This window comes from Antechinus flavipes, chromosome 1, assembly GCF_016432865.1.
Source record: "Antechinus flavipes isolate AdamAnt ecotype Samford, QLD, Australia chromosome 1, AdamAnt_v2, whole genome shotgun sequence".
Classification (NCBI taxonomy): Eukaryota; Metazoa; Chordata; class Mammalia; order Dasyuromorphia; family Dasyuridae; genus Antechinus; species Antechinus flavipes.
Genome location: NC_067398.1, coordinates 497,175,043 through 497,199,929, shown reverse-complemented (window position 1 = coordinate 497,199,929; position 24,887 = coordinate 497,175,043). Strand labels below are relative to the sequence as shown.

The 24,887-nt window shown below is 33.6% G+C and overlaps 1 protein-coding gene across 1 annotated transcript in view; it reads left to right on the top strand.

The window, feature by feature from the left end:
* GREB1L (GREB1 like retinoic acid receptor coactivator) overlaps positions 1-24,887 on the top strand; it is a 140,203-nt gene that overhangs the window by 31,830 nt on the left and 83,486 nt on the right. The window contains exons 5-6 of the mRNA XM_051970360.1: positions 1,934-2,110; positions 5,256-5,378. Coding sequence (XP_051826320.1) covers positions 1,934-2,110; positions 5,256-5,378 — 300 coding nt within the window. The remainder of the gene's footprint in view (positions 1-1,933; positions 2,111-5,255; positions 5,379-24,887) is intronic.

Here is a 24,887-nt window from a genome sequence, read left to right as displayed (position 1 = left end):
TCTGAAATAGTAATAGATGTTGAGCAGAGAGTTTTAACTTATCCACAAGCTTTTTAATAAATTGATAACTATTCCAATATAATTGGATTCCCTTGTTTTATGCATTTAAAAACATTATTCTGAGAATGGGTCAAAAGACTTCAATCAGACTGCCAAAGAAGTTGAGAGCCCCTGAATTAGAGTAATTCTGCCTTCATATTAGATAGACCTTCCATTGAGATTGTTGGAAAGACAAGAAATGCACATCCTAAGAAGGCATGGATAGGGTGTCCTACACCAGCCAATGATCCTTTAAACTATAGAAGTATATAATTCTGATGGATGGTTTTGATAAGCATTAAAACACTCCAGAAGTGTATTTGTGATAATGTACTTATTGTTCTTAAAGCATATTGACCTATGATAACCAAAAAAAAAAAATCTGTCATGCAAATGAAGAATATGATGTCCCTCTATTTAACAGCAAAATCAGAAAGATAAAGTGGTAATGGGAAGTAGATATAATTTTACAGGCATATATTATTTTTGAACCAAATTTCTAGTATACCGAAGTCCTAAACTGCTTAAAATAAAGAGCAGAGTTGTATTCCTTAAATCTTGCAAATAGTAAATTTTCTCATTCACTTCCATAGCTTTGACCACCACCACCTCTTCATGTAACTCTAAAGGTTATTTTGCAACCCTGATCTCCTTCCCAAACTCCATACCTATATATGCAACTCTCTAGAGCTCAGCTTCTTAAATTGTGGGTCATGATTCAATGTGGGATCTTATAACTGAATGTGGGGATTTGCAAAAGTATAATTTATTATCAGTAAATGTTTGATTTGTTTTTTTTTTAATTTTTTATTTAATAATTACTTTATATTGACACTCGTTTCTGTTCCGATTTTTTTCCCCCCTCCCTCCCTCCACCCCCTCCCCTAGATGGCAAGCAGTCCTTTATATGTTGGATATGTTGCAGTATATCCTAGATACAATATATGTTTGCAGAACCGAACAGTTCTCTTGTTGCTTAGGGAGAATTGGATTCAGAAGGTATAAATAACCCGGGAAGAAAAACAAAAATGCAGATAGTTTACATTCGTTTCCCAGTGTTCTTTCTTTGGGTGTAGCTGCTTTTGTCCGTCATTTATCAATTGACACTCAGGTCTCTTTGTCAAAGAAATCCACTTCCATCAAAATATGTCCTCATACAATATCGTTGTCGAAGTGTATAATGATCTCCTGGTTCTGCTCATTTCACTTAGCATCAGTTCATGTAAGTCTCGCCAGTCCTCTCTGTATTCATCCTGCTGGTCATTTCTTACAGAACAATAATATTCCATAACATTCATATACCACAATTTACCCAGCCATTCTCCAATTGATGGGTATCCATTCATTTTCCAGTTTCTAGCCACTACAAACAGGGCTGCTACAAACTAAATGTTTGATTTGTGTACTTATTTTTCTACCAGTATACCTAGAGTCATGTAAAAATTTCTTGGGCAAAAAAAGGGTGGTGAATGGAAAAAGTTTAAGAAACTATCATTTCTACCTTCATTCTCCACCCAGATATTTCACTGTTCTTCAAAGTCATAAATTCAAGACCAAGCATATTATCTTTCTCCCCAAACCCTATTTCTTGTATATCATCATTAAAGTATTTATACATCACTTAAAGCTTTGCAGAGTGCTGTATGTATTATCTCATTTGATCCTCACAACAAACCTCTTATCTTCATTTATAGATGAGGAAACTGAGGCTGAAAGGTATTTTCACTAACCTTAAAACCTTGGGGGAAAAATGCTGATTTGACTTTGTCCACTCCATCTTTTCACCTATCCAGTTGATTTACAAAGCATATTCAGTCTGCTTCTTCCTTCCCAGCACTCTGGTATTTGTCAATAGAATGACTGTTTTGTGTTTGACCCCTTTCCCCCCTTTTAGGATTTTCTGGAAACTGCATAGGCTGTGGAGAAAGAGGATTTCGGTATTTCACGGAGTTTTCCAACCATATCAACTTGAAGCTCACCACGCAGCCCAAAAAGCAGAAGCACTTAAAGTACTACCTAGTCAGAAGCTCCCAGGGAGTCCTGTCCAAGGGGCCTCTTATTTGTTGGAAAGGTGAGGTGTCCCAAGTTCAGCAACATGTTCAGCTCCTCTGTCTAGCCCTGCAAAGTGGGAGGAGGAGAGAGGAACAGGGACTTGATGACAATGACAAGTGGACCTCCCAAGGTCAACATTTCAGGTGTGGTTATTAGTCTAGGAGTGAGAAGTATATATGCATGTGTGTTTGGGGGTAATTTTCAGCCTTTACAATTTCCCCCCCAAAGAACCCTCCATAAAATCTCTCCTCTTCCTACAAATTGGGGGGAATTATTGAAATAACCATTTTCTATGCAATAATCTTTTGATATCTCAAAAACATTTGCATCTTCCTATTTCAGCCTTATCCGAGTCTATTTCCAGTAAAATTTACACACTTTATTTTTTCCGAAGAAAAATGGTATTCAGTTAACATATTTATAGTAACCAAATATGAATAATTTGCTTTGCCTTTAATTTTAGGAACTTGAATCAAGGACCAGCAATTGGAGAGGTGGGAATGGGGAGTGGAGTGGGATATGTATTTATATAGTTCCTCCTATGTGCCAGACACTGTGCTAAGCACTCTCAAAAATATTTCTTTTCATCAGAAGTGAAACTTGATTCAAATGTCATTCCTTCAATTGTCACAGTTACAGCCAGTAGTTCTAATTGCAGTGAAAGTACAGCAGTTTTACATCACTGCATATTTCAAAAAAAGGACTTCTTTTCTTCTTTCAAAAGCAATTTTCCTGAAAGCTTTCATTTGTTGTGGCTAAATGTATGTGTAATTGTTCTTTTCTAAGCAGACAACAAATATGATGGTATAGTAAATTTATAAATGTCTCCTTTCCGATAAGTCACAGAACTACAATGGAAATCGCATTATTTGCCTATTCAGGAAGTAGTTGTAGCTCTTATTTCCAGTATTTTCAGATATGAAAACTTAGGTGTCTTGGCTTTGGGCACACCTTCATGCAATGATGACGTAAAATATTGTTTTTGAAAACATACTTGACTATAATTATGCTGAGGAATTTTTCTTTAGAAAAGTAAAAAACGAATTACTCCTGAAATCCAAGTAAAAATAAAATGAGTACTTTCTATTTCTCTGAACTTCCATCTGAAATTGTCTTGACTTAAGATCATTTTACCTCTTTGTTTTTGTTGTTTTGGTGCATCCATCTTCAGATATCCCTTAAGAATTTTTGAAACTTTTCCCTAGGTGGTATCTCAAATCCATATAAACTATACTATATATATCTATATCTATATCTATATCTATATCTATATCTATATCTATATCCATCTACCTCTCTCTCTCTCTTTCTGTGTGTGTGTATATATATATATATATATGTATATGTGTGTATATACATATATATATATAATGTATATACACACACAGAGGAGAGAAAGAGAAGTGGGGAAAGGAGAAGGGACAGGGAAAGAGGGGAGAGAAAGAAAAGAGGGAGGGAAGGAAGGAGAGAGAGAGATAGGTGGTAGAGGGGAAAAGAGAAAGAGAGAAGAGAGAGAGAAGAGAAGAAAGAAGGGGGGAAGGAGGGAGGGAGAGAGAGATCCTAAAGGTTGATAGGTAGCCACTTATGGTTATTGGATAGTGGGGAGGATGATAAATTCATAATAATAATAATAATTAACACTTACATAATGCCTACTTTGTGCCAGGCCCTGTGCTAAACATTTTTCAATTATTATCTCATTTGATTCTCAAAACAACTCTAGAATGAAGGTGCTCTTATCATCTCCATTTTATGGAGAAGGAACTTGAAATATTCAAAAGTGAAATTCCTTGCCCAGGGTCACACAGCTAGTAATCTGAGGCTAGATTTGAACTCAACCTATACCTGGCTCAGTGCAGATTCTACTGCACTACCCAATGATCAGTGCTACACTTTAGTAAGTCTCTTTGGTAGCTGCGTAGAAGACAGACTGAAGTAGGAAAAAGACTTGAGACAGGAAGAACAGCTAGAAGCCCATTACAATTGTAAATTTGATGAAGAAGAGGTGATGAAGGTCTGAGCTAGAGTATTAGCTCTGTGAGTAAAGGAAAATGAATATATAAAAGAGATGTTCTGATGGCAGAAACAATTTTGGCAGTAGTTTAGATACATGGAATTAGTGCAAAATATAAGCCTATTTTAGTAATTTTTTTTTTTTTTTTGGTGAGGCAGTTGGGCTTGTTACTTCTCCAGGGTCACACAGCTAGGAAGTATCTGAGACTGGATTTGAACTCAAGACATTCCTGACTTTAGGACTGGTACTCCATCCACTATGCCATTAATCCTTCTGATAGTAAAGAAAATTTAGGAAGAGAAGAAATTTTTGTAAGAAAAGATAATAAGTTCTTTTTTTTGGACAGTTTGAGATGCTTATACAACATCAAATTATAGATATCCAAAAGCAATTGTAGAATTTGAGCTCAAGAGAGAGATGAGGGCTGGATATATATATCTGGCTATCTTCATAGATATCATTGAATTCACGGTAATTGATGAAATCATCAAGTGAAGCAGTATAGAAAGAAAAGATGATATACCATTAATGAAATTTAATATCTGTCTGCTAATTTCATGTCCATTCAACATGCCTAGATCTTAGAGCTTTGTAATTTCTGTTTTTCTTGTATAAAACCTTGCATTTACTGAAGGTCTGCTGAGACTGAGTGGGGAGACCTAAAACCCTTCTGAGATCATCTGACTGAGTTTATTGGTATATGTCATTAACTAGAGTTTGGAAGATTATTGAGATTTTCTTCATTGTTGTCTGTTAAACTTTTCCTACAGAGGAGGCTCAACCTGATTCACAAAAATGAATATGATGGTATTTGTAGAAATAAGGCTTAAATTATCAAGTTGCACTTAGTGCTCCCCCTCCGACCTTTACTCTTAACCTCCACCACATACATACTTTTTAACCATGAGAAGAGACTAGGAATTTGTAATTTGTAAAAAAAATTTTTTTTTTGGTACTCATTCCATGGGAGTCAGGGTCAAGTGATGGAGGCTTTATGAAGATAAAATGATTTACCCTCGAAGGCCAGCTCTTTATTTTGCCAGTTAGGTTTTAATCTTCACAGCTGTAACCACCAGATTCTTGTCATTACATCGCCAAAAGCCTGACGGGTGCCTCCTCCTCATGCAATGTGGCTCTTACTCGTTTCTAGAATGTAGAAGCCGACAATCCTCTGCTGCTTGCCTCTCTGCTAAACCAAATTCTTCAGTGTCATCAACGATAATCTCAGAAAATGGAACAACAAATGGATACAAATCAGGATTCACTCAAACAGGTACGGGCAATTGTTTTCTTTTGCATCTTCAGGTGTACCAATGTGCATTCGGTCAGAGGGACTTAGGCGTGCTGCTGCAGCTAGAACCAGAGTAGAGCTGATGATCTTGAGCATTTGTACCTCAGAAATTGGCAGGTGTTTCAAATCAGACTTGATTTGTTACTTTTTGATTGTCTAGACTTTAGAAAATGTTAATAGTACAAACTCAAAAGTGTGTTGTGCATGCATTTCTCTGCCTCAGTCAAGAAAACCTGAATCATAGCATCAGGTCTCTCCATCTGACAAATGCTGTGTGACCCTGGGCAAATTGTAGGGTAATTGTTTACCTGAATTAGTAGAGGGAAATTCTTAATGAGAATTTCCTGTATCAGTAAAATCATATTTTTGTGCATATATGTACACACTCACAGGTGTATATCATGTGTGCTTAATGTATAAATAAGTGAAGTGATATTCATAAAGTGATTAGTACCTATGTCTGACACATAGTAGGCTTTTAATAAATGCCTTTTTCCTTCTTTCTGATATATGTATATCTTCATAGGTATTCACATAGAGATATTTATATAGAAATATATGCTTCTATGTACAGGTACAGTATATGATTTGAGTGGCTATTAATTCACAGGTTCTATGAAGTTTATGTGTATATAATCCTAGGCAAGTTACTTAACTTCAAAATTATATATATATATATATAGTCTTTAGTTTGATCAGGTAACAATATTTACTGAGTGGTCAGGACCAGACTGACCATCTAGTAGTTTTGAAAAAATAAAAAAAATCTATGTGTATAAATGTGTGCATATAACTATATATACATACATACACATATATATTTACACATACACACTCACAAAAATATGCGTGTATTTATGTATGAATGTATATACACATGTATATGTATTAAATATAATTTTGAAGTCAAGTAACTTTCCAAGACCAGACTGACTATCTGGTAGTCTTGAAAATTTTTTTTAAATCTGTGTGCATAAATGTGTGTATATATAAACATATATACATATATATATATATTTACACGCAAAAAGTGTGTATATACGTATGAATATGTACACATGTATGTATGAATATAATGTGATATGTATACATATGTGTGTGTGAATATGTACATATATGCATGAATATATTTTATGTATACATATATGTATGCATGAATATGTACATATATGTGTGTGAATATATGTGTGTTATGTATACATATATGTGTGTATATATAGGAATATGTACATATTCATACTTATATACACACTTTTGTGTGGAAATATATATGTATATATGTTTGTATATACACACATTTATGCACACAGATTTAAATAACATTTTCAAGACTACAGATAGTCTGGTCTTGGAAAGTTACTTGACTTCAAAATTATATTTAATACATATACGTGTGTATATACATTCATACATAAATAGACGCATATTTTTGTGAGTGTGTGTGTAAATATATATGTGTATATATGTATATATATTTATATGCACACATTTATACACACAGATTTTTTTTTATTTTTTCAAAACTACTAGATGGTCAGTCTGGTCCTGACCACTCAGTAAATATTGTTACCTGATCAAACTAAAGACTATATAAAATTCTGACCTTCCTAAGAACAATGAAGGGGAGGACTTAGAAGATAACCATAAAATAGGAGGGAGTGGGGAAAAGCAAACAGGTCCAAGATTATGAAGGTTGTAGAAGAGAAAGGTAAAAGGCCTTGAAAGACATTATTAGTTATATAAAAAAAGAGTAGTCATTTTTTTCTGCTGAGAGGAAAAGAAAGAGAAAGTTTATTTAAAGGACCATAGAGGACTTGAGGTTTATATAGGAAAGAACTTCCTCATGGAGATGTTTTTTAAAATCTAGTGTCTGTTACCTAGGAAGGTTTTGGAATCTTACTCTTGGGATCTTTTCCAGAAAAGAATATATTATGTTTTATTAGTGTGGTCCTGCTCAGAGAGCAAGGAATAGATATTTTCAGAGTCAGAGCTCTTTATAAATATAAGATCGTTTAATTAAATGTATTGCTGGCAAACAGCAACATTTGCAGCAACTACATACAATTCAATGGAATAGGATTTTGCTCTATGTCACTTTTTTTTTCAATGATGCCATCTTTACAATCTTCTCTTTAAAATTCGTAAAATAAATTTTTGTTTTAACTTTAATGCCACATTTATTAGGAAAGCCTAATTTTGAAACTTTTCAAAAGATTGTGGCTCTTCTTAGTGAGTCTAACCAGGGTAAGAGAGAGAATAGGTCTTTGGATTGAAAAAGAGAGAAAGGGACAAGAAATGGGATTTATATTGGCATTAAAAATGCTTCATTCTTGCACACACGATAATTGTTGACACAGATGACTGCACTTGAACTTTAGCATTGGTAATTAGCTTGATTCTTTGTTCTACCCTATGCTTTTAATGTGGAGCCTGAGAAATGGAATTCTTGAACTATAGTACTGAGAATTAAGAGATAAGCAAAAATGTGACGTTATGTCCTTGAGATGGAGCTTCTGCTGGTCTTCAAAATCAGGAAGACCTGGCTTAGTCCTGACTCTGACATACAGACTGTAGGACCTTGGGCTCTCAACAGCTCTCTTAAAACTATAAATTGGAGATCAGGTGTCAATTTATATCAGTAGGGATTTTTTTAAACAATGGCTTCCACACAAACACATAAATCACAGGAGCAGCCAAAGAGAAGAGGTAGAGTCAAAAGAGTGCTGACTTTGGCTGGTATTAGAGGATTTGGGTCCAAATTTCACCTCCAGTGTTTACTATCTGTTTGATCTTGAGTATATTCCTTAATCTTATTGGACCTCAGTCCCCTTATCTCTAAAACGAAGGTGTTAACTAGATCGGCACTTCTTACACTTTTTCAACTCACAACCCCTTTTTGTCCCCCAAATTTTTCTTTATCCTGGGTGTAGAGATCCATAAAATAAGTGTACAATCAGACATTTACAATAATAAACCATTATTTTGCAACAGTAAAAAAGTATCAAATATTTTACCAAAATTTATTTCTTTATGTAAAAATAAACAAACACATCTCTCTCATAGTATGGAAATTTGCTTTCATTTTTAATGAATGGCAAAATTATATATAAGATTAAAGAATTGTTTTTAAAATAAATTTATATTAATTTCCTTTCAATCTAGATGTATTAAAATGTGATCATACTAAAAATCAAAACATCACAAGAGTGTAGTTTTAACTATGCTTAGCAAAATTTTCTTGGAAAGGTGAAGTTTTTGTTCTAAAAAGTAAAGAGAATCAAGATTAGGTTATTAGAAATTTAGGAGAAAAGTCCAGCTATCCCATAGGCCATGGGCTAATAGAATGATTGTTAATATAAGGAGTTATTCCTAGTATAGATATTCCTGTACTTTCCAATAATAGCAGCACTTATATAACATTTTTAAAAAATTTTAATTTAATTTTATTTAATAATAACTTTGTATTGACAGAATCCATGCCAGGGTAATTTTTTACAACATTATCCCTTGCACTCGCTTATGTTTTGATTTTTCCCCGCCCTCCCTCCACGCCCCCCCCCCAAGATGGCAAGCAGTCCTATATATGTTAAATATGTTGCAGTATATCCTAGATACAATACATATTTGCAGAACCGAACAGTTCTCCTGTTGCATAGGGAGAATTGGATTCAGAAGGTAAAAATAACTCGGGAAGAAAATCAAAAATGCAAATAGTTCACATTCGTTTCCCAGTGTTCCTTCTTTGGGTGTAACTGTTTCTGTCTATCATTTATCCATTGAAACTCAGTTAGGTCTCTTTGTCATAGAAATCAACTTCCATCAGAATACATCCTCATACAATATCGTTGTCGAAGTATATAATGATCTCCTGGTTCTGCTCATCTCACTTAGCATCAGTCCATGTAGATCTCTCCAAGCCTCTCTGTATTCATCCTGCTGGTCATTCCTTACAGAACAATAATATTCCATAACATTCATATACCACAATTTACCCAGCCATTCTCCAATTGATGGGCATCCATTCATTTTCCAGTTTCTAGCCACTACAAACAGGGCTGCCACAAACATTTTGGCACATACAGGTCCCTTTCCCTTCTTTAGTATTTCTTTGGGATATAAGCCCAGAAGTAACACTGCTGGATCCAAAGGGTATGCACAGTTTGATAAGTTTTGGGGCATAATTCCAGATTGCTCTCCAGAATGGTTGGGTTCGTTCACAACTCCACCAACAATGCATCAGTGTCCCAGTTTTCCTGCATCCCCTCCAACATTCATCATTATTTTTTCCTGTCATCTTAGCCAATCTGATAGGTGTGTAGTGATATCTCAGAGTTGTCTTAATTTGCATTTCTCTGATCAATAGTGATTTGGAACACTTTTTCATGTGAGTGGTAATAGTTTCAATTTCATCTTCTGAAAATTGTCTGTTCATATCCTTTGACCATTTATCAATTGGAGAATGGCTTGATTTCTTATAAATTTGAGTCAGTTCTCTATATATTTTGGAAATGAGGCCTTTATCAGAACCTTTAACTGTAAAGATGTTTTCCCAGTTTGTTGCTTCCCTTCTAATCTTGTTTGCATTCGTTCTGTTTGTACAAAGGCTTTTTAATTTGATATAATCAAAATTTTCTATTTTGTGATCGGTAATGGTCTCTAGTTCATCTTTGGTCACAAATTTCTTTCTCCTCCACAAGTCTGAGAGATAAACTATCCTATGTTCCTCTAATTTATTTATAATCTCGTTCTTTATGCCTAGGTCATGGACCCATTTTGATCTTATCTTGGTATATGGTGTTAAGTGTGGGTCCTTGCCTAATTTCTGCCATACTAATTTCCAGTTATTCCAGCAGTTTTTATCAAATAATGAATTCTTATCCCAAAAGTTAGAATCTTTGGGTTTGTCAAACACTAGATTGCTATAGTTGACTATTCTGTCTTGTGAACCTAACCTTTTCCACTGATCAACTAATATATTTCTTAGCCAATACCAAATGGTTTTGGTGACTGCTGCTTTATAATATAATTTTAGATCAGGTACAGCTAGACCACCTTCATTTGATTTTTTTTTCATTAATTCCCTTGAGATTCTCGACTTTTTATTGTTCCATATGAATAGCACTTATATAACATTTAAAGAATTGCCAAACAGTATATATATATATTCTCTCACTGATCATCACAACAGTCCTGTGAGGTAGGTGCTATTATTATCTCCATTTTACAAGTAAGGAAATTGAGGCTGAGAAAGGTTAAATGACTTGTTCAGGATGACCCAGTTAATAACAATCTGAGGTTAGCTTTAAACCGAGAACTTCTTGCCTGAGCCAATACGGTTTATTGCTTGCCCCAACTGCTATCTAGTTTTCCAACAATGTAAAGATATAGTCAGTTCATTTTAGTTGAAATTGGTTATTAAAAGCAATTGCAGGATCAGCTCAGAAAACTTGCTCAAAAGAAAGACTGAAAATGAATCCCACAAAACTAGAAATTTCAGTTCAATAAATTTTTATACAGGGTGCTTGATGCTTAAATATTAATTTGTTGGTTCCCTTAAATGCTAGAAAATAGGAGATGGTCATAATTGAACATTAGCATTCCATTTCTCCTATAAACATTAGTCAATGTTTACAGAGGCACTTTGCTTGACATAGCAAGCTTCATCCTTTCTTAGGAGATTATACTCCCTAATCAGCTAGAGGAACACAGTGTTTAAACAAATTTGCATTTAGTCATGGCTTGTGGTCAAGGTCCCTTAGAAGGAGTGGTTTGGATCACACATTGCATTCTATTTGGAAGAGGAAAGGACATCTTATTTACACAGTTTTTTTCTTGAGTCCACTTTCCAGGGGTTTATAATAATTGTGTATATATATTTTATGTATTATGTACTGCTTTCCTTTCATCCTTTGCAAATGTCTTTTCACTGACTTTTAGTTAGTTTGGTAATTCATACTATAATGAACAAGATTTTATAAATATTCATACTGTCCTCTCTTTTAAAAATACCATGTATACAAAAAATCCAACTTGATCAGGGAAATAATAATTTGAAAGAAAAAATTTCCAGATTGAAATGGGTTTAGTAAATAATTATAACTAAATAATAAGTTTTCAAGTAAAACTATAATAATAAAATATAAGAAATTATAGTAATAAAATCTGTAATACAAAATTAACAGAATTAACATATTTTGTATAACTAGCAATTATGACATTCAATTCTTTTTTAGTACTTAACCATCTTTTTAATAATTGCTATTGACTGTACTGTGACATTTTAGCATTTAAGACAATCTCAACTTTATTCCTTGTTTAACTTTTTTTGTTCTATGAATTTTCTCTAAGATGAAAAATGAGATAGCAAAAAAAATTAGATGTTTACTTCAACCAACTCCATTATGAAACTCGAATTTGCCAACATGTTGGCATTTCAGCCTTTTTCTATTTATTCTCTCCAATTTTCTTGAGTCCCAGAAATTTGTAGCTTAGGCCCCTCTTTCCTCTATATCATTATTTTATCCTGGTATTTTAAATATATCTTTTAATAATAGCATTTCTATTTCTTTCTTTATAAAACTCCAGTTATCCATCAGTACAAAATTCCATTGGTCACAGAAAATTTTTTGCTATTTGGTATTGATGATAGTTACAGGTCCTTATGCTGGTACCTTGTTTTAACTTGCCCTCATTATTCTTTTGTTATGGCATTCAGTTTCTGTACATAATTAGAAATCTCTTGTCGAATTTGCAAATTATTAAGACAGATGTTGCCAGGTGAGTAAACTTTCCTAAGCATAGGATGATGTTCTTGTTTGGACCAATTCATCAGTGTGCAATGAGTGCCAATTATGTATCTAGCTTTTTTTTTCAGTCCACTAAGCTAATGCCTTGTGTCTTGGGAGATTATTTTTTTTATTTGACAGTTTTTTCCAAATACATGTAAATGTCTTCAATTATTATTAACTTAATGATAAGTGCTGTAATTTTTAATATAAAGATGATACCATCATCATCTCAAAGATGAACATTATCGTAGGATGTTCAATTCAATAATTGTTTACTGTGAGCTACTATTTACAAGATTATGAACTAAGTACTAAGGAATGTTGACACATAAGGCAAAGTTCTAGCCCTGGTGAAGCTTGTATTACTATAGTAGGTAACAGCAGCTATACAAATGACAACAATAACAACTAAAAAACATAAGCAACAAAATTGGGAGAAAGAGAAGTTTATTTCCATTTGGGGAGTTCAAAAAATACATCATGATCATGTTCAAAGGTAGGTGAAACATTTGGGTCTGGAAATATGAATAATATTTCTACAGGGGAGTCATAAAGACAGAATTTTAGATGTAGGGAATGGCATAAAGTCTTGGACACAGGGAAGCAGAAGATGATTTGTTTGTCAACTAGGAAGTGTATAAGAAGGTTTAGCTGGTGAATCGAATAGGAAAATGACAAGATTGGAAAATGATGTTTGCATGACAATATAATAGCTAAGATTTTATTTAGTACTTTTAAGATTTGGTCATGGAATGTGGAGTGGATTGGGAGAGGAGAATGACTAGTGGGTTCATTTAAAAGGCTATTTCAGTAGTTCATGTTAGAGGGAATGACAACTGTCATTAGTGATTAATGATAACAGTAGTAATAGAAAATGGGACAATTAAAGGAAATATATTCTGAATATGGAATTTACAAGACTTGACAATTGATTGTATTTGTAAGATAAAAGAAAGGAAGAAAATAGCCTCTATTGTTACAAAAGGCATCTATTAAGTTGAATTAGAGAAAATAGTAACTTTTCAATTATAAGTGTTTAGGGAAATGGTGATACCAATGACAAAGATTAGAAAGTTTAAAGGAGGATATTCAAGGAGAAGTATAAGGATGGTATTGGACATGATAAGTGTGAAGTGCCAATAGAACATCTACATAGAAATATCCAATGTTTGAAAATGTAGGTTTGGAACTCAGGAGAGAACACAGAGTGGGAAATATAGTTTTTATAGTTATTTGAATAGAGATAATAGTTGAAACTACAGAAATGAAGAGATTGCTGACATATTACGGTCATATGAATGGAATTTTGTTGTAAGAAATGATAGATATGAAGAATTCATAGAAACAAGGAAAAATTTTATGAAATAATACAAAATAAAGAACCAGAACACAAACACACACACATATACCCCCCCTCTCCTTTTCCACATATATATATGTACATGTTTATTTATTAATTAAACATAAAAGATTAAATGATATTAATGAAAAATATTAAAAGGCACCTGAATTCAGACTAATTGCAAGAACAAAGTTGGATCTGGAAAATAGGATAAAACATCTTCTCACTTTAGAAGTGAGAGGCTATGGGTTCTAAGCATTATATCTACTTGTAGACTTACTTGCTTTGTTAGTTTTGTTTAGTTGTTTTTCCTTGTTACTGATTCGAGTTAAAAAGCTGGTGGGGAAAAGTGGAAAAATATATGGGAGATGACTGATGTTAAGAAAAAAAAGGAAAAAAACCTAAAACACCTATTTTTAAAACTGGTGAAAATGTATATTATTACTGCAACAGTTAAAACAAACACAAAAATCATTAATAGCGAATGTTGAGAATTATCAAGATCAAGCTTTGCTCCCAGGAAGAGATATGAAAAGATATTTCTTTAGCATCTTTGCAGAACTGAGGGGCTACATATAGTGAATAATGCATATCACATCAGATTTTTTTTGATAGGTTGATTGGTTTTTCTGAATTTTGTTTCTCTTCCAATTTTAAAAATAATTTCAAAGGAAGGCTCTGGAAGAGGAGAAGAAGAAGGAAATGTCAGTGATATAAAAATGAGAAATATCAGTAATAATATTTTTAAATGGTGTGGGGGGGAGCCAAAATCCTGGAGGAGGCAAAATATAATGGAAACAAAGACATAGATGAAAGAGACTAGACAAGAAAAAAAGTACTAGTCCTCTGAGACAGGAGAGAAGTAGAGAACCTGATTTGTTATTTTTTTCTAGCTAGTGATAGGGATGTAATTGAGCCAGACTTTTACTCTCACTACTTCCTTTTGTAACCAATAACATAAAATTTTTAAAGGGTACAGATCTATATGTGAAATTGGCTGTTTCCTTCAGGGCACAAGTCCCTATAGATACTTCCTTAGATGATTCTTGGGGGTCTGGGCCTGGGTTAGTTTGAGATTGGGCAAGCACCCTTTACTAAGATCAGGCGTGGTTGGGGGAGAAAGAGAATAGTAGCAGACTCTTGGAAGGAGATTGTAGGATCCCAAAATTTAGAGCTAGAAGGGACCCTTGAGGACATTTTACAAATGAAGAAACTGAAGTTTAGAGAGAGCTCTATATTCTTATGAAATCATAGATGGAAGGGGTGGAGGGGAAATTTTACTGGTAACACAACCAAGATGAAGTAGTTCCTGTCCTTAAGTAGCTTAGATTCTATGGGAGGAGAATAGGGATGGGGCATTTCAATAAACACAAAATAGATAGAAACTCCCTGAAGACAAGACTTGAGAAAGAGGAAAGAGTCTAAAGTGACTTCAAGGTCATAAATCTTGATGATTGGAAAGATGAGTGCACATTCAGCAGATATCTACTTCTGTTCCTGCTATGTTACACTGCCTTTCCAAGAAACCTCTTCCATCTTCTACCTCCAAGACAACACATTTTCATAATTTATCATAATAATGCTTTATTTGATTCTTAAATGTTTTAATTTACATTAGTGATATCACTTAAGCAATATTATCATATAGAACATTAAATATTATACTGAATTTTATTTAATTTCTGTATTAAACTCTTTTCATCTATCTTTGGTCTTGGTCTTCATAATTAGCGGATCATAGAACTTGTTTTTTACCTCATACTTGAGTTTTCTGCTGGGAGTCAGAAGATCTCTTTAGGAATCCTAACTCTAGCAGTTACCACCTATCTGACTTTGATCCAGTCCCTTAACCAACAAACTTGGACGTGTTTTCATACCTTTAAAATGGAGTTGAGAAGTTAGGGGAAGAGGTTGAACTAGATAACCTCTTAGATTTTTCCTAGTACAAGATGTGATTCTATGATTTCCCAAATTAAAAAAATATAATGCACCAGCAGGATGTCTAAACGGGACAATAATCAGTCAATCAGCGGTATTTTTAAGTGTGCACTGTGTTAGACTCTGTGCATAGATACTGGTGTTGTAAGAGAGAAAAGTATTTACATAATACCTATTATAGGACCAGGAACTGTTCTAAGCTAGTACTAACAAATATTTCATTGGATCTTTACAATAAGGTGATAGGTGCTATTATAATTCCCATTTTGCAATTGAGGAAACTGAGATACACAGATAAACTGACTTGCCCAGGGTCATAAATGTCTGTGGCTAGTTTTGAATTCAGATTTTCCTAACTCCAGACTAAATGCTCTATCCATTATAAGTACAAAGGATGAAGTAAGTGCTGTTGCATTGAGCTTACTCTTCTAGTAAGGTAAAAAAGTACATATAAAAATACATACAGCATAAAAATAAAGTTAATATATGTGTGTGTGTATATATGTATGTATGTATGTATTGCATGTATATATGCACAAGGAGGTTAGAAAGAAGGATATTAGTAATTAGAAGGATTAGGAAAAGCTCCATGCAGAAGATGATACCTGTGCTTTATCTTAAAGGAAGAGAGGGATTCTCTGAGAAAAGGCAAAGAGGGGATTCTTTCAAGAAATAGAGGAAAGCTACTACAAAGATAGAGAGATGGTGTTCTCTGTGTAAGCAATGGAGGAAAGGCAAATTTGTCTGATTCACAGAGTATAAGAATAAGGGTAATGTTCAATAACATTGGAAAGATGGATTAAGATCATGCTGTGCAGGGCTTAACAAGACAGTTTTCATTTTATTCTAGAGGCATTAGGAAGCCAGTGAAGTTTTTTAAGTAGGGGAATCAGTCACATGGTCAGATCCACACTTAAGAAAAATTATTTTGGCAACAGTACATAGGATGAACTGGAATAGGGAAAGACTTGAAGTAAGGAGATTAGTTAGGAAGCTATTCCAGTATTCTAGGTGAAAGATGATGAGGACCTGAACTAAGGCAATAACTGTGTGAGTAAAGAGAAGGGATCAGATATTGTGAAGAGAGGAATGTCAATATTTGGCAACTGATTAGATATTTGGAATGAAAAAAGTGAGGAATCCAGAATGCTAAGATTACCACCCTGGTAGATTGAAAGTCTGGAAAAGCAAGAAAGAGGGGAAGGTTTAAGGGGAAGATGATGACTTCATTTATGTTGCATTTAACATTTCTCTGAAACATTCAGTTTGAAATGTCCAATAAGATATTGATAATAGGAGACTGAAGCTCAGAGAAAGGACTAGAGTTCAATAAATAGATCTGAGCATCTATTCAGAAATAATAATTAAACACTAGAGAATTCATAAGGTTACTGAAAAAGAGTATTGAAAGAAAAAAGTTTTAGTAGAGAGCACTGATAGAAGACATAATATGGATGATGATGAACCAGTAAAGAAAGGAGACTTAGGAATGTGGTCTCACAGGTAGTTAGTAAAGCCGGAGAGTGTGTCCTGGCAGAGAGGGTGGTCAGCAGTGTGAATGCAACAGATAATTCTCAAATTATACCCAAAGAGTTGTTAAACTGTCTATACCCTTGAACAACAATACTTTGGTCCAGCAATACTAACATGAGGTCAATTTCTAAAGATGATGAGGGGAAAAGGAAAATATTTATAGCATCTTTCTTTGTGGTGGCAAAGAACTGAAAATTGTGGGACTGCCTTTCAATTGGGGAACAACTTTGAGTAAATCATTTTGACTTATAAATATCAGGTTAACTATAAAGGACAAATGAAGGACATATATCATACTTATACATTTATACTTATGCATATATAGACATACCTCTTTGTGTCTGATAGTAATGGTTTCTAGAGTGGGAGGGAAGTTACATGTATATTTTTATTTATTGCATATTTTAAAGCTTTATTGTATATATAAAAGGATTAGCAAGTTGTGAATAATAGGTTTGCAGTTTGATGTGCAATCATCTTTTTTATTCTATTTTATGAAAAAGCTTATTATTTCATGAATTAAAAAGAAAAGAAAAAACCCAGATAAATCTTGAAGGATTAAAGCTGAGAAAAGACCATGACATTTGGCAATTTAAAAATCACTGATTACTTTAGAGAGAGTAAAACTTAATAATAAAGTTGAAAATCAGATTAGAAAGGGTTGAGGAATGAGTGAAAAATGATGAAGTGAAAGCAGTTGAGTAGAAACAACTTTTTCAAGGACATTGGCTCAGAGAACTAGGAGAGATATAACATGATAGCTTGAGGGGGGCGGTGATAGGGTAGTTAATTTTTTCTTACGGATGGAGGAAAGTTGGGAATTTTTGAAAGTAGAAAGAAAGCGGCCAGTTGATAGGGAGAGGTCGAAGGTTCAAGAGAGAAGAAGGATAAGTGAGGGTATAATCTGCTAGAGAATACAGGTGATGATAAAATCAATGTCAGATGGTTTGACCTTGGGAAGGAGAAAGCCTACCTTGTGAGAGGCTAGAGGGAAGGAAGAGAAATCAGGTGATGATGTCTGTTGGTTTTGAGAAGAAGAGAATGAAGAAAGACACATCAGATGGCCTCATTTTTTTTTTTTCAGTAAAGAAACAAGGTCTTTAGTTGATAGGCTGTGGAGGTAAAGAACATGGGGGTAGGGAGCACGAGGAGGGGAAGAAAAGATTTAGAATAGCTTCTGGGAGAAGTGAGATAAGGAATCAGATAAGGATTTTTTTTTTTTTGCTTCAGATTTGTTATAATATGTAAAAAGAAGTCCCCTATAATCATATGTCAGTCAGTCAACAGACATTTATTAAGTGTCTACTATATGCTAGGCACTATGCTAAGTGTTGGGGATACAAAGAAAGGCAGAAGACAGCTCTTGCTCTCGAGGAGCTTACATTTTAATAAGAGAGACAACATGAAAAAATGATAGAGAATAAATTGGAGATTACCAACAGAAAGAAGATACTAGCATTAAAAGAGGATCAAAAAAGATATTTTGTAGAAATTTTTAGAAAGTGAGAAATTTTGTAAAATATGAGACTTTAACTGAGACTGGAAGATAGGGATAAAAGATAATGTAAGTATCATGAAGGAAGACTTGGAACCTGAGATATAAGAGAAGCTACTAAGACAGTAATCCCATGCTACATCAAATGTACTTATGTCTTCAGGCTCAGATCAGTTACTGAAGGAATTTATAGATAGTATTGTAGAACTGCTGTTGGCAATCTTAAAAAAATCAAGGTAGCAAGAATAAATATTAAATCCCCTTTCTTTAATATTTTATAGTACTTCAAGAATTTATTCTTTCCTTCTTGGGAATGCTCCCTCCACTAATGGAGATTGTGACCCCTCTATTCTTTATTTGATTGGGAGATGCTGTAGCCAAAAATTTATTATTTTTATGTAGTGATACTCTGAATTTAAGCTTGTCCTTTGGTGGCAAACTTCGTTTGCATTGCTAACATTATCCTATGAAACCTCCCCTACTCTTATGTTATGCTGGGACTTATTCTTTACTAATGGAGACCCCATAGCCACAACTATGAGACAAGGAGGAGGTTAAATCCTATACTGATATTTAAATAATCAATTGCACAAGTATAAAATGGGGAGATGATTTTAAAGCAGATCGTGTTAAAAAAAAAAAAGACAACAGGGAAATGTTTCCTAGACTGTGTTCTCTATACTTTTCATATTAGTAATATAATCTCTTCCAAAATATTCAGTTGGAAATTATACATAAAAATGCTCTATGGAAAAAAATTTAGTGCAAAAAATAGATTTAATTTGTTCCATTTTGCTTCCAAATTTCTAGACTCCACTTGTCTCAGAAGCATTACCATGTAAGATCTTATAATGTCTTTCAAATCCCAGAGTGTTCTTTGATCAGATCAGCTTTGGAAAAGGCATTGGAGTTTTAGCTGGCCAAAAAAATTAGTGCTCAATATGGGTATGAGGGGGAGGAATTTCGAGTTTCTCCTAGCTTTATGTCTATGTCTCTTTTTTGATCCAGCCTATTTACTGATTTCTTCATCTGTGAAATAGGGATAAGAATTTGTACATTACTTATCTTACAGTTTTTTGTATTGTTTGAAGTAAAGAAATGTGAGTTATCATCAGCCTAAGCAGAAGGAACTTTAGGAGTGTGAGTGTGTGTGTGTGTGTGTGTGTGTGTGTGTGTACAAAAGTTCATGCCTGTGCACAAATTCACCGAATCTAATGGGAACCATAAATGACTTGAATAAATAGATAGGTATAAACATGTGTCTGCATATATGTACATGTACATATATGTGTATATTAAACATGCATAATTGACACATAGGATTAGATCCTTAGCTACCTGAAAAACTTCTTTATGCAGAATAATTTATACCCTGATGATCTTAGCTAACAGAAACTTTTTTTTTAAATTTAATTTTATTTAATAATAACTTTGTATTGACAGAATCCATGCCAGGATAATTTTTACACAGCATTATCCCTTGCAATCACTTATGTTTCATTTTTTCCCCTCCCTCCCTCCCCCCCCCAAGATGGCAAGCAGTCCTATATATGTTAAATATGTTGCAGTATATCCTAGATACAATACATATTTGCAGAACCGAACAGTTCTCCCGCTGCACAGGGAGAATTGAGCTAACAGAAACTTTACTGCAATATGATATGATGCAAAATAAATCTTCCAGGATGGGTCAAAGGACCACTTGTTAAGAATATTGTTGAGGGGGGCAGCTAGGTGGTGCAATGGATAGAGCACCAGCCCTGCAGTCAAGAGAATATTGTGAGGGTATTCTTACTTTGAAATACTATTGAATAATGAATAGAGAACTGATAATAAGAAAGAACTTGGTTCAAGTCTCACATTTTCCACAGAATGACTATAATCCTACCTGGTCAGATGCTCCAACAAACTTTCTAAGACTAAAAATTGCAGAATAATTTCCAGTTTTCATTATTAGAGAGATTTCTCTATAAATATTCCCTCTATAATAATTAAATCACAATTCTAGTCCCCCCAATTTCTAAATCAAATATTATTTAATTAGATGATCTTTGAGAGCTCTTTCAACTATGAGGTTTCAAAATTCTCTGATCCTGGAACATTATTTTGACTCTTTTATTTATAAATAATTGTAGGAAAGAGAATCTAGAAAAAAAATACCGTGATATTTAGAGATAAAGGGAGGCTTGACAGTAAATTTAGAATTGAGAAGAGAAAGGGAAAAGTTACATTCAGAGAACTAAAAAGGACTTCATCATTGTCTGCTTAGGCCCAGGACTGTTGAACATATCACTAAAAGAAATTAGGTGGTACAGAAGTGAGGGAGGGCCCCTAAGGGATAAGAAATTTTGTTTTTGTTATATGTAATTTGTAGTGACAGCAAAAAAGACCCAGATTGAAACACCTCGGACTAAATTAAATGAAAAATAATAGCAAATGAAGTAAAGATTATGATCATCATTCATATTCAGAAGTCAACATCTTTTGGCTTCCCCTCTAAAGTCTTATAAAGACCATTGATATTAAACTTCAATGCCAATTCATGTTTAATTAATTTATCTCTTACCCTATGATAGTTTGTATCATCACTCATAAATTTGTTTGAGTTCATAAATAATGCAAAATAATGACTTTTATAATGAATCTGTAGAAAACAATAGCTAATTTAAAATGAGAATCATGCCTACAGATTTTTATATAATAGATCTTAAACCTTTTATGGTATATTCATTTAGATTGTTATTTTTAAATTTTATTTTATTTTAAATTTTTTAAATTTTTAAAATTTTAATTTAAAAGATTTTAATTTACTTGTACAAGTCTTATAAACTGAATAAAATACTTCTTTTAAGTTTGGCATCTTGTGGCTACAATAAAAGTTTGTTTGTTTTTATTTTGACTGCTAAAACAGTTTGGATACCCACCCTAAAATTTCACCTAGTCCCACTAATGGCTGTTATTGTGGAGAGAATAAGCATCATTGGGACCAGATTATATTTTTCTAGCTGAGAAACAAGGAAAATCTTTGCTACCTAGAAGCCTTCAGCCTGGGAAATGACTCAACTGCTGGGTTATTAATGTAGAGTGAGGCATATGTTACCAGAGATAAAGACTGCTAAATTGAGAGCTCAGAGACAAGAGGCAAGACACTGATCAGAGGTGTGATCATGAGCTAGAAGTATAGTTGAAAAGAGGTTGTCTAAGATGAGATTAGAAAGATCAAGAAATTCAAGTTCTAAAAAGTCCCAAATAATTGGTTAACCTCAGAATTATGGAAGGGATTTGCATGTTTTTATATGTAGGAAGGAGAGATCAGCCTTCCATTTCTTTGTTGCTCAGTCATTTCAGTCATGTCCAACTCTTTGTGACCTTATTTAGGATTTTCTCAGCAAAGATATCAGAATGGTTTGCCATTTCTTGCTCTAATTCATTTTATAGATGATGAAACTGAGGCAAAACAGTATTAATTGACTTGTTTAAGATCACATAGTCAGTAACTGTCTGAGGTTAGATTTGAACTCAGAGAGAAAACTTTTCTTAATACCAGGTCAGTCACTTAGCTGTTCTCTTCTAGTTTTCCCTAAATTAGCTTCTGTTGGACAGCTCCTTGATCCCACAGGTTGACAGCCTGCCTCCCTCTAAGGAAATGACTGTCAGAATGGAAGCAGATACCCACTTGGTACTTATGTATAAATACTTTTGATAGGATTTTATTTACCAGAACTATAGCCCATTTTTATGCCCCTTTTTATAATGTTCTTTGTTCATTATTGATAAGTTTTACATTAACTATGACACTCCATAACTCCTAAAATTTAGATTTTTATTAACCAGATTTTAATTAGAAATATGGAAGCTATATTAATTCATTAGACACACTAGCAAAACAGTTTATTAAATTGTTTCATAGTAACCCAAAAAAATAGAAAGAGAGCATGGTATAATACAGTGGTATCAATCTCAGATAGTAAAGAGGTCATTAAACCATACATAAGAATCCCTATGGATTATATTGACTTAGAAAACATCAAACTAATATTCTCTCTATTCTATTGTTTTAAATTTTTTTCTGTTAAATATTTTCCAGTTGCAATTTAGTCTAGTTCTGACTATATTCAGGAATGTTGTATATAGCACATGCTAGATTTGTAGAGAGAAAGACCTAAGTTTAAACTCTCTCCTCTTTACTGGTTATGACTACAGACAAGTGACTTAACTTTTGCCTGAATTTCTGGCAACTCTTTATGACTACAAGATATAGAAGGATCTGATATTTTCATGTTAGTTTTCCATCAGTACAATCACAAATCCTTCAGGTCTTGGATGTAAATTCTAGAAAAAAGACTATCCTATTGTTTAGAACTTTTAAAAACTTGTTGGTATTCATAACACTTAAATTCTGAAGAAAAAACTTAAAATTAGTCCCTGGTGATGTTAAATGCTTGTGTAGATAAGTGAACTCTTTCAAATTTAACCACCCTGTCATTGACAGCTGGTAACTTGATTCTGATTTAACTTTGAAAATCTGTTCCCTAGGAGTCCCCACTCTCACCTGGGTAGTTTGCCCATGTCTCACTCTGTAGAAATGATGACTAAGTGCTGTGTTCAGAGTGATGCTCTGAGTGTCAGAGACTTCAGCTCCATCTCTCTTCCCACAGGACATCTCTGAGTTGTTATCAAAGGGTATAGGAACTGTGCTTTTCCCAAATCCTATCTTAAGGCCCCATCTACCTATAAAACTTGACCTATTTTCTAAACAAATTATATTACATTGAATTCTGGTCATGTGAACATGGCATAATGTAACCTTCCACCATAAAAACAGACAAATATGCTTAGCTGCTACTTAGAGCCGTTTTTACTTTTAGCATAGAATTGATAAACAAATGTAACATCATAATTAGAAAACTGCATTATAGTAATGATGATGATGATGATAATGATAAACATCTACTAAGCAGCTTGCAAGCTTGACATTTTCCTATACTCTGGAAGTTACTTCCCAAAGGATTAATCTAATGCAGGAGTTTTAGGAAATACACAGTGGAACCATTCTTGATGGTTACTCTCTTTGAGTGTGCAAAAGAGAGTCAACAACATAGAAATTCAATTCATTCATCCAGTAGGCTAGTCATTGGATGAAGAAACAGAAATTGTAGGCTAATTATCTCAGCTCAGCCAGTGTGGAATTTTAATATCTGGCGACAACTGGATCTCATGAGCATTAATGCTCTCTCCGGTCTCAATTCTTTAATTTTGTGCTGGCTACCTGATCACCTTCAGTCTCAGACTGTCCAGTGTGATACAAGATGAGTGGACTTGAAATCCAATCACAGGAAGGAGTCATGTTTGCATCAATATCATTTACCTCCTTTGAGTTTGAGCCTGGTACCCCCTCATTTGTTCTCCCATCCAAAATTCTCACTTTTTAAGTATGAAGGGAGAGGGAAGCAGCTCTAGAGTGGAGTGTTACATAACCATCAGAGGATCATTTAATGCCTTGAAGTTTACAATGCAATAAATATAGCAATACAAAAAACCCCTCAGATTTTCTGGGAAGAAGTAACTAACTAATTGAGATAGAAAACTAAGTTTAAATTTATTTTTAAAATTATTTTGAATTATTTCTAATACTAAAAATAAAACCACTCTTTTAGTAAGCTTTTCTCAAGCTCTCAAAGGAGTTGGATTAGTAATTCTCTTAGGAGTCTCTGACCTTCAATCCCTTGGCTTGTTTCCTGTGTTAGCTGAATAAGTTGCCCTCCTACTTCAAAGTCAGAGACGAATTTTGGTCTGTGCTCAACCTTGAAAACTCTAGCTAGCAAAAACAGTCTTTATCTCCTCTTGACTTATCTCAAACAAGGAATGGTTTCTTGAGAGTAAACTGTCTTGAGTTGGGCATACAACTAGAAAAACTCCAACAAATTAAAAAGACTCAATTAAACATCAGAATAAAAATCCTGACAAAGAAAAGATTAACAAAATAGAAAACAAAAAACATGTTTGAAAAATAAATAGAACTGGGAGCTTTTAAAAATTATAAATGAACAATTAGCTAATATGATTGAAATGCAAAAAGAAGAAAATTAAGTTCCAAAATAAAAAGGGAAATTCACAACAAATGAAGAAATAAAGAATATTTTTGAACTATTTTTTGCCTAGCTTCATGAAACTTTTCATAGAACTGATAAATAAAATTAGTGGTTATTTTTAAAAACTTAAAATAATAAAATTAATGGAAGAGAACTGAAGTTGAACTAGACATCAATGAATTTCCAAATAAGAAATCTCAGAATCAGAGGGATTCATGGTAAATTCTATCAAATGAAGAACAGTTAATTCCAATATTAGAGTTTGCAAAAACAGCAAAAATTTTCCTTTCATGACATGCATGA